General features: G+C 39.1%; 1 protein-coding gene across 1 annotated transcript in view; it reads left to right on the forward strand.

The window, feature by feature from the left end:
* The window catches only part of LOC139749125 (probable serine carboxypeptidase CPVL), a gene marked incomplete at its 5' end in the record, with an annotated part of 109,976 nt that extends 96,468 nt beyond the window's left edge, over positions 1-13,508 (forward strand). Inside the window, one exon of the mRNA XM_071662788.1 lies at positions 10,520-13,508. Coding sequence (XP_071518889.1) covers positions 10,520-10,816 — 297 coding nt within the window. The remainder of the gene's footprint in view (positions 1-10,519) is intronic.
* Positions 13,509-15,932: the final 2,424 nt, after the last annotated feature.

The raw sequence follows: 15,932 nt of genomic DNA on the forward strand, positions 1-15,932 counted from the left end.
TTTGCATACCACCTTGACCAAACCACCCAGTATCTGCCACTCTGTCATCAATCACATTCAACAAACCTTCAAAATACTCACTCCATCTCCTTCTCACATCACCACTACTTGTTATCACCTCCCCATTATTCCCCTTCACTGATGTTCCCATTTGTTCCCTTGTCTTATGCACTTTATTTACCTCCTTCCAAAACATCTTTTTATTCTCCCTAAAATTTAATGATACTCTCTCACCCCAATTCTTATTTGCCCTCTTTTTCACCTCTTGCACCCTTCTCTTGACCTCCAGCCTCTTTCTTTTATACATCTCCCAGTCATTTGCATTATTTCCCTGCAAAAATCATCCAAATGCCTCTCTCTTCTCTGTCACTAATAGTCTTACCTCTTCTTCCCACCACTTACTACCCTTTCTAATCAACCCACCTCTCACACTTCTTATGCCACAAGCATCTTTTGCGCAAGCCATCACTGCTTCCTTAAATACATCCCATTCCTACCCCACTCCCCTTACGTCCTTAGTTCTCACCTTTTTCCATTCTGTACTGTGTCTCCTGGTACTTCCTCACACAAGTCTCCTTCCCAAGCTCACTTACTCTCACCACTCTCTTCACCCCAACATTCTTCTTTTCTGAAAACCTCTACAAATCCTCACCTTCGCCTCCACAAGATAATGATCAGACATCCCTCCAGTTGCACCTCTCAGCACATTTACATCCAAAAGTCTCTCTTTCGCTCACCTATCAATTAACACAGTAATCCAGTAATGCTCTCTGGCCATCTATCCTACTTACATACATACACTTATGTATATCTCTCTTTTTAAACCAGGTATTCCCAATCACCAGTCCTTTTTCAGCACATAAGTCGACAAGCTTTTCACCATATCCATTTACTACACTGAACACTCCATGTACATCAATTATTCCCTCAACTGCCACATTACTCACCTTTACATTCAAATCACCCATCACTATAACGTGGTCTCATGCATCAAAACTACCAACACACTCACTCAGCTGCTCCGAAAATACTTGCCTCTCATGGTCTTTCTTCTCATGCCCAGGTGCAAAAGCACTCTCACTAACCCCTGACTTTACTCCCAAGACATTCCCAAACAACTCTTCCCCTTTGTCCTTGAGCTTCGTTTCACTTATAGCTAAAGCATGCCAGGTTTCTTTCCTCAAACATACTACCTATCTCTCCTTTTTTCTCATCTTGGTTACATCCACACACATTTAGACACCCCAATCTGAGCCTTCAAGGAGGATGAGCACTCCCCGCATGATTCCTCCTTCTGTTTTCCCTTTTAGAAAGTTGAAATACAAGGAGGGGAGGGTTTCCAGCCCCCCCCCCCCTCCCAGTCCCTGTAGTTGCCTTGTACAACGCGTGAGGAATGCTTGGGAAGTATTCTTTCTCCCCTATCCCCAGGGATATACATACATACACAGACATACACATACTCATACATAGACTTATGCATATAAACACATGTAAATAATTCACACTTGCTGCCTTTATTCATTGCCATCACCACCCCACCACACATGAAATGATAACCCCCTCCCTCCACACACGCACAAGGTAGCACTAGGAAAAGACAACAAAGGCCACATTCGTTCACACTCAGTCTCTAGCTGTCATGTATAATGCACCAAAACCACAGCTCCCATTCCACATGGAGGAGGAGGAGGAGGAGGAGGAGGATCCTCCTCTACCACTTGTGAAACCACACCCCTCCTCCCCAGTCTGATGCTGTGTACATGCCTTTACGCTCTCAATAAATACGCTTTTCTTCAGGAGATGGGTGATGACAAGTTGAGTGAGGGGGATGTGAAGAGCATTCTGTGCAATATATTGTGCATTATTGCTCTTACAGTATAGTTCTGAAGCCAAGTATTTCTGTCTCAGTAATGGTTTTTGGAGAGATTGGATGATAGGGTGAAGCTAACAATTGTGATGTGGTTGGATTATAAGGTATAGAAAATTGAATTTTTCATTTCATGAATTGTGTTAAATCTTATTCATTATTTGACTTCCACTATTGCTGTATCAGCAAATGATATTCAGGTATATTATTATTTTTCAGTTATCTTCTCTCAGAATAATATATTGATAAAATGGGAAGCATGACAAGTTAAGCTAAACAGATACAATGTAAGGAATCACTTGCCTAGCTGTCTGTTAGACCAATGTACCCTTGTGACCCTTCTCAGATTATGTCATCCAAATGTCAGAAGTATCACATTCATTTCTCTGAACAAGGTAATTTTTTTTATGAATCCTATTACAAAAGACTGTACAGTATCCATACTTGCTGCCTTCATCTATTCCCATCGCCACCCTGCCACACACGAAACAGCATCCCCCCCCCCAGTGAGGCAGCACCAGGAACAGACATAAAAAAGGCCACATTCATTCACACACAGTCTCTAGCTGTCATGTGTAATCCACTGAGATTGCAGCTCCCTTTCCACATCAGACCCCACAGACATTTTCATGGTTTATCCTAGATGCTTCACATGCCCTGGTTCAATCCATTGATAGCACACTGACCCTGGTATACCACATCATTCCAATTCACTCTATTCCTTGCTTGCCTTTCAGGCCCGAATTGCTCAAAATCTCCTTCACTCCATCTGTCCACCTCCAATTTGGTCTCGCGCTTCTCCTTGTTCCCTCCACCTCTGACACTATATCCTCTTTGTCAATCTTTCCTCTCTTATTCTCTCCATGTGTCCAAACCATTTCAACACACCCTCTTCTGCTCTGTCAACCACACTCTTTTTATTACCACACATCTCTCTTACCCTTACATTACTTACTGTATCAAACCACCTCACACCACATATTGTCCTCAAATATTTCATTTCTACCGCAACTACCCTTCTCCGCACAACCCTATCTGTAGCCCATGCCTCTCAACCATATAACATTGTAGGAACCACTATTCCTTCAAACATGCCCATTTTTGCTTGCCGAGATAATGTTCTCAGCCTTCCACACATTCTTCACTGCTCCCAGAACCTTTGCTCTCTCCCCCACCGTGTGACTTACATCCTTTTCCATGGTTCCAACCTTCTGCAAAATCCACTACCAGTTATCTAAAACACTTCACTTCCTCCAGTTTTTCTTCATTCAAACTTATCTCCCAATTTACTTGTCCCTCAATCCTATTGCACCTAATAACCTTGCTCTTGTTCACATTTACTCTCAACTTACTTCTTTCACACACTTTGCCAAACTCAGTCACCAACTTCTGCAGTTTCTCACCTGAATCAGCCTGCAGTGCTCTATCATCAGCAAACAACTGACTCACTTCCCAAGCCCTCTCATCCAGAATAAACTACATACTTGCTCCTCTCTCCAAAACTCTTGCATTCACCTACCTAGCCACCCCATCCATAAACAGATTAAACAACCACAGAGGCACCACACACCCCTGCTGCAAACCAACATTCACTGGGAACCAATCACTTTCCTCTCTCCCTACTCATACACATGCCTTATATTCTCGGTAAAAACTTTTCACTCCTAGCAATTTGCCTCCCACACCATATACTCTTAAAACCTTCCACAAAGCATCTCTTTCCACCCTATCACATGCCTTCTCCAGATCCTTAAATGCTACATGCAGATTCATCTGTTTTTGTAAGTATTTCTCACATACATTTTTCAAAGCAAATACTTCTGAAACCACACTGCTTGTTCCCAGTCTGATGCTCTGTACATGTGTTTACCCTCAATCAATACCTTCCCATGCAATTTCCCAGGAATACTCAACAAACTTATGCCTCGCCTCTGTAATTTGAACACTAACCTTTATCCCCTTTGCCTTTGTACAGTGGCACTATGCATGCATTCCGCCAATCCTCAGGCACTTCACCATGATCCATGTATACAATGAATATCCTTACCAACCAATCAACAACACAGTCACCCCCTTTTTTAATAGATTCCACTGCAGTACCACCCAAACCCGCTGCCTTGCTGGCTTTCATCTTCTGTTCACCAAAACCATTCTTCCTGACCTTCTCACTTTGCGCACCACCCTGACCAAAACACCCTATATCTGCCACTCTATCATCAAACACATTCAACAAACCTTCAAAAATTCACTCCATCTCCTCACTTTATCACTAGTAGTTATTATCTCCCTATTTGCACCCCCCCCCCCCCCCCGATGTTCCCATTTGGTCTCTTGTCTTATGCACTTTATCTCCCTCCTTCCAAAACATCTTTTTTTTTTCATACATATTCGCCTTATCCCGTGTTAGCGAGGTGGCATTAAGAACAAAGGTGTGAGCCTAAAATTTAATGATATTCTCTCACCCCTACTCTCATTTGCCCTCTTTTTCACCTTTTGCACCTTTCTCTTGACCTCCTGCCTCTTTCTTTTATATATCTCCCACTCATTTGCACTACTTCCCTGCAAAACTCATCCAAACATCTTTCTTCTCTTTCACTAACAATCTTACTTCTTCATCTTACCTCCCACCTTTCTCATGCCACATGCATCTTTTGCGCAAGCCATCACTGCTTCCCTAAATGCATCCCATTCCTCCTCCACACACCTTACGTCATTTGCTCTCACCTTTTGCTATTCTGCTCTCAATCTCTCCTGATACTTCCTCAGACAAGTCTCCTTTCCAAGCTCACTTACTGTCACCACTCTCTTCTTTTCTAAAAATCTCTACAAATCTTCACCTTTGCCGCCACAAGATAGGTGATCAGACATCCCTCCAGCTTCCCCTCTCAGCACATTAACATCCAAAAGTCTCTCTTTTACACACCTATCAAGTAACACGTAATCCAATAACGTCTGGCCATTCTCCTACTCTCATACCTATACTTATGTGTATCTCTCCTTTTAAACCAGGTATTCCCAATCACTAGTACTTTTTCAGCACACAAATCCTCAAGCTCTTCACCATTTCCATTTACAACATTGAACACCTCATGTACACCAATCCTCAGGCACTTCACCATGATCCATGTATACACATTACTCACCTTTGCATTCAAAACACCCACCACTATAACCTGGTCTCTTGCATCAAAGCTGCTAACACTCACTCAGCTGCTCCCATGATCTTTCTTCTCATGACCAGGAGTGTAGGCACCAATAATCACCCATCTCACTCCATCACTTGCAGTTTTACCCATATCAATCTAGAGTTTACTTTCTCACGCTCTATCACATATTCCCACATCTTCTACTGCAGGAGTGCTTGCTAGATATTTCCTTATTTATTTACTAAAAGGCTCTTTTGTTATCTGCAAGGAGACAGTTTGTCTCCTTTATTTCTGTCCTGGTGACAGGTTGAGGACACTCATTGCAGCTCCCAAGTCCTTCTCACATAGAATCCTGATGATTGTTTTTTGCTACTGTAGATAACTGTCATACTAAGGCTTTCTTCCACTTTGTCCCATTCTCATTACTTTACATTTGCTTAGCTTAAATTTCATCAACTATGCAGCAGACCATGCATCAGTCTTTTTAGATTCCCTTATAAACTAATGTAATCGTACTCTTTTTTTCACTTCCCTCCTCATGACTTTTGCATCATCTGCAAATGTATTCAGATAGGGGCACATACCTTCATGCAAATCATTTTCAAAAATCAAGAAGAGTAAATATTAAAGAAAGAGAATCTTGTGAAACTCTGCTGGTGACCTCCATTCATTCACAGCAGGCTTTTCTAACATTTGTCCTTTGTTCCCTTCCACTGAGATAATCTTTCCTTTGGAGGAGTACCCCCACTTTTCCTTTCTGGCATTCCAGCTTCTTAATCGTCTTCCCATTCAGTACAGTGTGAAATGCTTTCTGGCAGTCAAGATATAAACAATCTAAAAGAGAGCTTACTTTCTTGTAGAAATCTAAGGGGTTTGTTACACATGACTTCCTTTCTCTAAAGTCATGTTGTCTCTCATTCATGTAATTTCTGCTCTGTAGTCAGTCATTTGTTTACTTTCTGATTATCTTATCCAGTTCCTTACAAACCATGCTCATGAGGATGACTGATCTGTGCTTCACTGCCTCTTCCCAGTCTTCTTTCTTACAGATGGGTATGATGTTTGCTCTTCTCCATTTGCTGAGCCCTATTTATTTCTCCAGTGACATGTTGAACAGTATTTCAAACAGTTTTTCTAGATAATATACACACATTTTCAGCACATATGGTGAATTTTCATCAGGACCATGAGCCTTGTATAGGTCAAGACCTTGACATCATGAATAGTATTTCATGAGGTCTTTTTCGTATATCTTCACAGATCATTAGCACATAAGGTTAAAGTTCACCAGGACCATGAGCCTTTATATGTCAACCCCTTTTAGTATTCTGTTAATATATTTTCTAGATATAGGTGTCTTCTAAAGCTTCCCTCCTATCCTATCTCAAAGTGATGGGGCTATAGTGTCTTTCACTCTGAAAACACACTTGAACTTGTTATTCATTTCCTCACATATCTTTTTGATCATTCTTAACTATTTTTCCCTCGTAATCCTGTAATCTGATAAGCTGCTCCTTAACCGATAGTGTTTCTGATAAATTTATGGAAAGGTTTTGGATTTCCACCTGCCTTGTCCACAACATTCTTTCCAAAATTTCTCTTTCCCTCCTTTCCCATCATGCCATACTTGTTCATTGCTCTCTTGTCCCTTGCATAAGCTGGATTATATCTCCTCTGTAAGTCCTGTCTTATATCTACTCTTCAAACTTCTTTGTTTACCTCATAATCAAACTTGAGCATTACATGATCTCTTTTTCCAAGTGGTGTATCATTTGCAGTGTTTTCAATATCCATGCTAGTCTCTGTGAAGATAACATCTAGTGATGAAGGTGAATCAAGCCATCTCAACCAAGGGTGCTCACACTTTAATTTGTGTCTCCATGACTTCTTGTCACTAGGAGAAATCCCCCATTATCTGCATTGTGCCTTTTCTGTGAAGTGCATGTTTTACTGTTTCATGTACCATCCTGATTGTTCCTTTGTTACTGTCATTTTATATTTGTTCTGGTTCATTAAAATTCTTTGAAGGATTATATGTCGTTAACACAGCTATGCATTATTTCCTACTGCTATTTAACGATACTTAAGCTTATTTCTCATTAGGAAAGCCAAACCACCACCTCCTTTGTCTACTCTCCCCCCTTGATGTCATGTACCCATCTGGATGTGTGTATGTATGAAATTACCTAGTTGTAGTGTAGGGGAAGGAGTTTTACACTCGTGAAGCCCCATCTGTTTAATACCCTCTACAGTCTTACATCCTCTTGAATTTGAGTATGCTGTCTGCATTAACCATGTTTGTTCTATTCATCTATCACTCTTATATAGTAAAAGTATTTTTTCATCCTTATTTGTAAGCTACGTACTTAATTTCATGTAATGTTATTTGATTGTGCTACCCATACATTTCTCAGAGAACTTTCCCCAGTCCACCTCATCAGCCTTTTTTTTTTTTTTTTTTTGAAAATTAAAGGTTTTCATCGGGGAATCTCTCGGTCTTCTCTCTTCCAAGATGGGTAGATCTGAAGCCTCCAAAGTTTCATTGTAGCCTTGCTGTCTTCATTCAGGTGTCATCTTTGTTGCCCTCATCTGGACCTTCTCTATGAGCACTTTGTTCTTCTTTAGGTGAAGTGACCAAACTTGGGAAGCATATTCTGGTTTTGGTGTGTATCTGTGATTAAGATTTGTGTGTTATGGGGTGAGAGTTTTACACTGATGTTAACTTGTAATCTTATACGTATATTAATCGTGTCTTTACTCCTACGTATGTATGCACACACAAATAAGCCAAAGCTTAAGCCAGGTACCCATTTATCAACCAGCCCCATGGGGAGGATGAATAGCTAGGTTGGATGTTTGCCAACTGCCATTGCCATGCCAAGGATTCAAATCCATTTAGGTCCAACCTTGGGCTGACCTATGCTGACTAATTGTCAGTAACGCTAACCACTACAAGTTGGAGGCCCATATTTGTGTGTGTGTGTGTGTGTGTGTGTGTGTGTATACATGGATAGGCACAAGGACAAGAGGTAGATCACAGAAAAGTTGAATCATTGTAATGAGAGAATTGACAAAGGTTAAGGATATTTCAGATGAAGATGCAAGAGTATTGATGGGAAACCATATGCAAGGGAAACATTTTGTGACGAGTTGGTATGAATAGAGATGTTGCTTTGATTTGACAAATCAACTTAGTTTGTAACGTGAAAAAGTAAGAAGCACTTTGATAAGTGTGTAAGTCCATGATTCATGTATAGACATTGGGCATGAGTTGAGGATGTGTATAAGTGATATTCATAGGCTGTATGTACATGATCCACCCCGTTAGAATTGGAATAATGATGATAGAATACAGTATATGCTGTAGTTTGTTGGGCTAATTATCCTCTTGTCTCTCCTCCCCATCTGGTTGAACTTTATAAGAATTAGTGTTACTGATATGGTTATAAAGTTAGCAAGAGCTTTTATTTCCTGAAACACTACCACACTGAAGTACAGAAATGCTAACAGAATACTGAGATACTTGAGGAACTACTACAAAATCCTGCCTGCATGACTATGATGAACAACTGCTGTGCCACTGGACAACCATAGAATATGCCTTGTCACAAGAGCCCAAAATAAATGCTAACACATTTTCAGGTGTCTGTGTTTTTGTTTATCAGGTTTTCATCTTTATTCTCTTTTGTTACTAATTAAAGGTTTGAAGCATTTTATTTTTCGTTTTCAAATGGTACATGTACTTTAATTGTAAATTGTCCTGTTTGCAGTAAATGTGCCTTTCCTTCCATTCTATTATTACTTTTGACTCAGTTCCAAGTTCTAAGTATATTGCAGCTTGAATCCTGCAGTGCTTTTTCACTTGTTCTGTAGCATCTCACATTTTAGTTTCTTTCATAAATAGTGAAACCTTATTCAACCTTCAGTATTCTTTTCTTGATTACCTGGGTCTAGCTTTCCTTGTTCATTTAGATCTAGTTTTTTTGTCATAACTATAATTAGATTTTCTGCACTATTCTTATTGCTCATTCTTGTTTATTCTCAAATTTTGAAGTTGACCTTGAAGAGAGAATATCTGCCTAAACATCCTTCCAATTGTGTTTTTTTTTTTTTTTGTATTTTTTTTTCAATCACATCATGGGAGTCACAATTGATAGTGAGCAGTATAGCTGGATCTCAGGTGGAGCAGGATTTGCTTTCATTTACATTAGATTTAAGTTGTACAGAAGGAAGGATGATTTTCAAGGTGCACCACCGAATTTCCGGCAACTGATGGTTCATTACCTCCTTTAGTCTGGACAAAATTACTTGAGGGGAACTTGAAATTACCGCAGCCACCTGACTAGTTTACTGGGCAGCCACAGATGGCGTTGTGTGTAGGGCACGCTTGTTTACATTCTTTACACTGCACTTGTTGGTGGTGATACCGCAATTCTGTGAGATTCTTAGCTTATTTTGCTTAACTTTTAACCCTAGCTATGGCAAGGCTAAGACTTATGAGAGTGTCAGTCATGGTGTCAAACATAAACTGTTGAAAAAACTGGACGGTGGTGTTTCGGTGCATAAGCTGTATGACATCTACGGTATTGGTTCGTCAGATGTTTATGATATAAAGAAGCAAAGGGAGAAAATATTGAAATTCTATGCAGACAGCGATTCCAAGAAGCAAATGATGATTAGAAAAACTATGAAAGATGGTAAGAGCACTGAGCAAGATTGAGTGATGATGGAATAGTTTCAACAGTGTCAGAGTGATGGAGTGGACTCATCAGGTAGCATGATAATGAACCAGGCTAAGTTGTTCCATAAAGAACTTGAATTACAACATGAATATAACTGTAGTGAAGGATGGCTTTAAAGATTCAAGAAGCATCATAGAATTTCCATATATAAAGTGTGCTGAGAAAAGCGGTCTGCAAACCACAAAGGACCTGCCAAGTATGTGGACAAATTTGCAAAACTCGTAGCTGATGAGCACCTTAGTCCTGAGCAGGTGTATAATGTATTTCATTTATTTATTCAATTTACATTTAATATTTGTTTAATTTAAATTTCTAGCAGTCCATGATATACTTTAGACACATGGAGATGGGTTAGAGATGTGTTAGAGGTGTGTTGATGAATTATTATTACGTGACCACAGTTGGTCCGGTAAAATGGTTAATGCGGCAAGGCTTTGGAGCCAAGAGTGCCGGAAAATCGATGATGTACCTGTATTATTCCTGGCTTAGGTATAGCATAAGAATTTTAGCACTCCAGTTTAGGTATAGCATAAGAATTTTAGTAACTAGTTTTTTACATAAATGACAAATGCTTGGTATTCAGTTCTTCAGAAACTGTGCATGATATGAACACTGCACACAATAGCAGTTATTGTTTTGCAAGGCATACGACCATGTATTCATTTTTATTTTTCATATGAAAATTACAGTATACATTATATTTATCTCATGAATATCCTTTGGTTTCTTCTTTTCTTAAGCTGAATAACATTATTTTCCCACAGTTGCTGGATAACTACAAAGTGTTGATATACAATGGTCAGCTGGATGTAATCATTGCCTACACACTTACGGAGAATTTTCTCAACTCCTTGAATTGGAAATATGCTGCCCAGTACCAGCAATCACCACGATACATATGGCAAGTAGACCACCAGGTGGCAGGCTATGTAAGAGAGGTGCCTGGCTTTGTTCAAGTCATGATTCGCAATGCTGGACACATGGTTCCCTACGATCAGCCAAAGTGGGCATTTGACATGATCAGTCGATTCACAGCTGAAAAGTCTTTTCCAACTCAATAGGTAAAAATCACTATGAAAAACTGTAGTCTTATACTGTATAATAGATTTAAAGGGTATTGGGTTAAGGCTCTCTCAAGCTATTGCTAGTGTTAGATATTGGATATTATGTATTGCTTTCATCAGCACTTAGAGTGAATTGTTGAGAATGTTGAAGCTTGAGTATCCAAGGTCCCATCTTGAATTAGTGTTGTTACTTCATTTGATAGCATTTTTTTTTTTTTTTTTGAGTTTTTGGTTGTATTCAAAAGTTGTGATTGTACTATTTTGTAAATGTTTTTGTTGAAGAATTTTCTTATGGTTGTGGAAATGTAATATATTTAATACAGTATTCCTTTAATTGTTACTGCTGTACTGAGGGTTTGCTTGAAATTTACATGTGATTTTGTAAGCCATCAAACATTCCCGTGATCCCTTTTATTGACCATTTCAAGCTTCAATGCTTTGCACCAATCAGGAGCAGGGAAATAATGCACTTCCTCAGGAGAAGAAGTCTTTAAGAGACTACTCCTTTTTGTCTATTGACAATGAAACATCCTCATGAAAGACCTGCAATATAACTGTATGTATTTATTCATAATAGCCCCAGGACCAGTTTCCATGAAAAAGTCCTAGTGTTACCCAGGATCTTTCAGAAAGCTCCTGCAGCCCATAGCTTTTTCACTTCCAATAACAGGGGAAATTTTAGACTCCTTTTGAGTTAGAAGTTCTTTGAAAGACTATACTCCCTGTGATACAACCTCATCAAAGCTGAATTTTCAATCATGGCATAACCTCAAGCAGGTGTAGTCCTGTAACACTGATGTAGTCTGGTAATGCTAATGTATTTATTATTATAAAACCACTGGACCTCTTTCTCAGTAGCAACTCCTGCTGGTTCAAGGCAGTTTTACTGGCATTAGTAGAGAAAGAATGGACTCTGGAGTAAGAAGAGACTGTAGTGCCTTTGTTAACAGACAGTGATGCAGCATCATGATTGGTGACTTCTCACTTAGAGTCTTTTAAAAGCATCTTTACATGCCACCACCCTCTCATTAACTTGCTTCCAACCAATTCACTTAGTACATTCAACAGATTTATGCTTCTGTAATTCAAACACTCACCTTTGCCTGGATCTATGCACCCTCCTCTCTTCGTACTTGCACACATGCTTTGCTGTCTTGATAAAATCTCTTTGCTGCTTCTAGTAGCTTTCCTCTCACACTGGATGTTTATAATGCCTTCCACAAAGCATCTGTAAACTCATCACACTTTTTCCGGAATCAGAAATTCCACATATAAATCCTTCACTTTCTTAAAGTACTTGAACAGATTCATCATAACAAACACCTAATTTACACACCCTCTACTACTCCTGAAGCCACATTGTTCCTTTCCAGTTTAATGCTCTGTGTATGCGACAATCTTCTGAATTACCTCACTCCCTTACAACTTACCAGGTACACTCAACAAACTTATAACTTTGTAATTCAAGCATTCACTTTAATCCCTTTTGCCTTTACAGAATGGCACTATTTAAGCCTTCTGCATATCCTCAGGTGCCTCACCTTGAGCCATACATGTACTGAATATCCTAACTGACTAGTCAGTAACACTGTATAGTTTGAGAATATGCAGAAATTAAGATATTTAATAGAGAGTTTCATATAATTATTTCTTGTGCTTTTGTCTCGCTCTGTTTATTGTTGCTGTGTTACAGTTCAGCTGCAGTATAATCCAATTATTTAGTCAGATTACTAAAAATCTTAACAGAATATACTGCATAGTATGTTGGATGGACATACTGCATAGTATGTTGGATAGACATACTGCATAGTATGTTAGATGGAAAAAGCTTGATAGAACTCTGCATTGCATTGATAAGTGTTAGTTTAAGGGAAATGCCATCCTTTGTTAGCTTGATTTAAGAATTAAGTTTACTAAATGATGAGAACTGTCATTAATTGTTAGGTTTTAAATTAATTTGCGTAGCATGACCTAGTTTTTAAAATGTGCAAAAAAATTGATTAGCTGATGTACATCAAGTGAATCATTAACAAAGGAATTTGCCTCCTTTGAGTTTCTTTACATTTGCATGATTGTGTACTGTAGGATATGATATTTACTAACTTATCATATAATTTCTTATAGTTTTCTTTTTGCCAAAAATACATTTTTGTATTTGAAATAATTGAAGTTAGAAGAAATTTTTTAAGAATCTGAGCATGGTGTATTGCTCATTTCCAAACAGTACATTGATACTTATTATCCAGGAGTAAGACTCTGATTATTTTATTTTTTCTTTAAACCAGTTTAAATTTTAAAAATTAACTTCTCAGTACAGAACTTTAACACTTTTGTTCCCAAGTAAGTCATTACACAGTGAATTAGTAATTATATTAGTGCAGCAAGCTTTTGACATTCATTGGCAGTGTTATTATAATTCTTACTGAGAAGTTTTCAATCAGTATTATTAAGAGTTGCTCACTTTGATGACTTCTGTTGATGCAATCTGCATTATTTCAGTAGGTTTTAATTTTTACTGATGTTTTATGATGGTTATAGTTTTTATCTGATGTTGTAATCTTTCTACATGATGCTTGAAAGATAATGATACACCAGTGCATTTACTGTAAACTTTTTACTGAGTTACTGAATTATGAAAGAAAATGTTTAAAATTTTTAAGATTAATCTTGTCCCTAAAGATTGTGAACTTCCAGTATTTTGTTAACCTGATTCTTACCTGTATTTCGAGTCTGTTTGGTTGAAATTGCACGTTTTCAGTGAAATGTCTTTAATCACACTATATATGGTTTGGTAAAGAAATGGAATTTGGCCCAATTTGGATAATTGCTGGTGTATCTAAACTCAGAATACCACCAAATAGCAATGAATATCACTGAAATTCAAGAAGAGTGCATTGAATTAGTGAAATACACCTGCAAACTGTTGAAGACCCAGTTGATTTATGATATATAAGTTTATATCATTAGTTTATATTATAGCTTTTCTGTGAATTAGTATGCTGCTCTCCAACCCAACAATGAGATGGCATACTATGCTGTTTCTGGAAAAAGTTATTTTTTTTTCAAGTGAAAAAATGTCTTATGAAGTAATAGAACATCATAAAAAATGAAATGACCAAGAAGTGATTTAACCCTCAACTAACCCAGGTGGAAATAAAAAGCTGAAAATAAGAGTGAATTACTAGAAAAGCAGTAAGTGCCTCAATTTTGCTCTTTTTATTTTTTTATGTTTTATTTTATTATGCTTGGTTGCTGTCTCCCACATTGGTGAGGTAGCACAGGGAAACAGACAAAAGAAAGGCCCAACCCATCCACATACACATACATGCCCACACACACACATATACATACCTATACATTTTTTTTTTTTTTTTTTTTGCCGCTGTCTCCCGCGTTTGCCAGGTAGCGCAAGGAAACAGACGAAAGAAATGGCCCAACCCACCCCCATACACATGTATATACATACGTCCACACACGCAAATATACATACCTACACAGCTTTCCATGGTTTACCCCAGACGCTTCACATGCCCTGATTCAATCCACTGACAGCACGTCAACCCCGGTATACCACATCGATCCAATTCACTCTATTCCTTTCCCTCCTTTCACCCTCCTGCATGTTCAGGCCCCGATCACACAAAATCTTTTTCACTCCATCTTTCCACCTCCAATTTGGTCTCCTACTTCTCCTCGTTCCCTCCACCTCCGACACATATATCCTCATGGTCAATCTTTCCTCACTCATTCTCTCCATGTGCCCAAACCATTTCAAAACACCCTCATCTGCTCACTCAACCATGCTCTTTTTATTTCCACACATCTCTCTTACCCTTACGTTACTTACTCGATCAAACCACCTCACACCACACATTGTCCTCAAACATCTCATTTCCAGCACATCCATCCTCCTGCGCACAACTCTATCCATAGCCCACGCCTCGCAACCATACAACATTGTTGGAACCACTATTCCTTCAAACATACCCATTTTTGCTTTCCGAGATAATGTTCTCGACTTCCACACATTCTTTAAGGCTCCCAGAATTTTCGCCCCCTCCCCCACCCTATGATCCACTTCTGCTTCCATGGTTCCATCCGCTGCCAGATCCACACCCAGATATCTAAAACACTTTGCTTCCTCCAGTTTTGCTCCATTCAAACTTACCTCCCAATTGACTTGACCCTCAACCCTACTGTACCTAATAACCTTGCTCTTATTCACATTTACTCTTAACTTTCTTCTTTCACACACTTTACATATACATACACAGACATATACATATATACACATATACATATTCATACGTGCTGTCTTCATCCATTCCTGTCGCCACCCTGCCACACATGAAATGGCACCCCCCTCCCCCCGTGCGAGGTAGCACTAGGAAAAGACAACAAAGCCACATTCATTCACACTCAGTCTCTAGCTGTCGTGTATAATGCACCGAAATCACAGCTCCCTTTCCAATCCAGGGCTCACAAAACTTTCCATGGTCTACCCCCTGACACTTCACATGCCCGGGTTCAATCCATTGACAGCACGTCAACCCCGGTATACCACATTGTTTCAATTCACTCTACTCCTTGTATACTTTTCATCCTCATGTATGTTCAGGCCCCAGTCACTCAAAACCTTTTTCACTCCATCCTTCCACCTCCAATTTGCTCTCCCACTTCTCGTTTCCTCCACCTCTGACACATATCCTCTTTGTCAATCTTTCCTCACTCATTCTCTCCATGTGACCGATCCATTTCAATACACCCTCTTCTGCTCTGTCAACCACACTCTTTTTATTACCACACATCTCTCTTACCCTATTATTACTTACTCGATCAAACTACCTCACATCACAAATTGTCCTCAAACATCTCATTTCCAACACATCCACCCTCCTCCGCACAACCCTATCTATAGCCCATACCTCGAAACCATATTATATTGTCGAAACCACTGTTCCTTCAAATACCAATTTTTGCTCTCCGAGATAATGTTCTCGCCTTCCACACATTCTTTAATGCTCTCAGAACCTTCGCCTCCTCCCCAACCCTGTGACTCACTCCCACTTCCATGGTTCCATCCGCTACCAAATCCACTCCAAGATATCTAAAA

Source organism: Panulirus ornatus, chromosome 1 (assembly GCF_036320965.1).
Source record: "Panulirus ornatus isolate Po-2019 chromosome 1, ASM3632096v1, whole genome shotgun sequence".
Classification (NCBI taxonomy): Eukaryota; Metazoa; Arthropoda; class Malacostraca; order Decapoda; family Palinuridae; genus Panulirus; species Panulirus ornatus.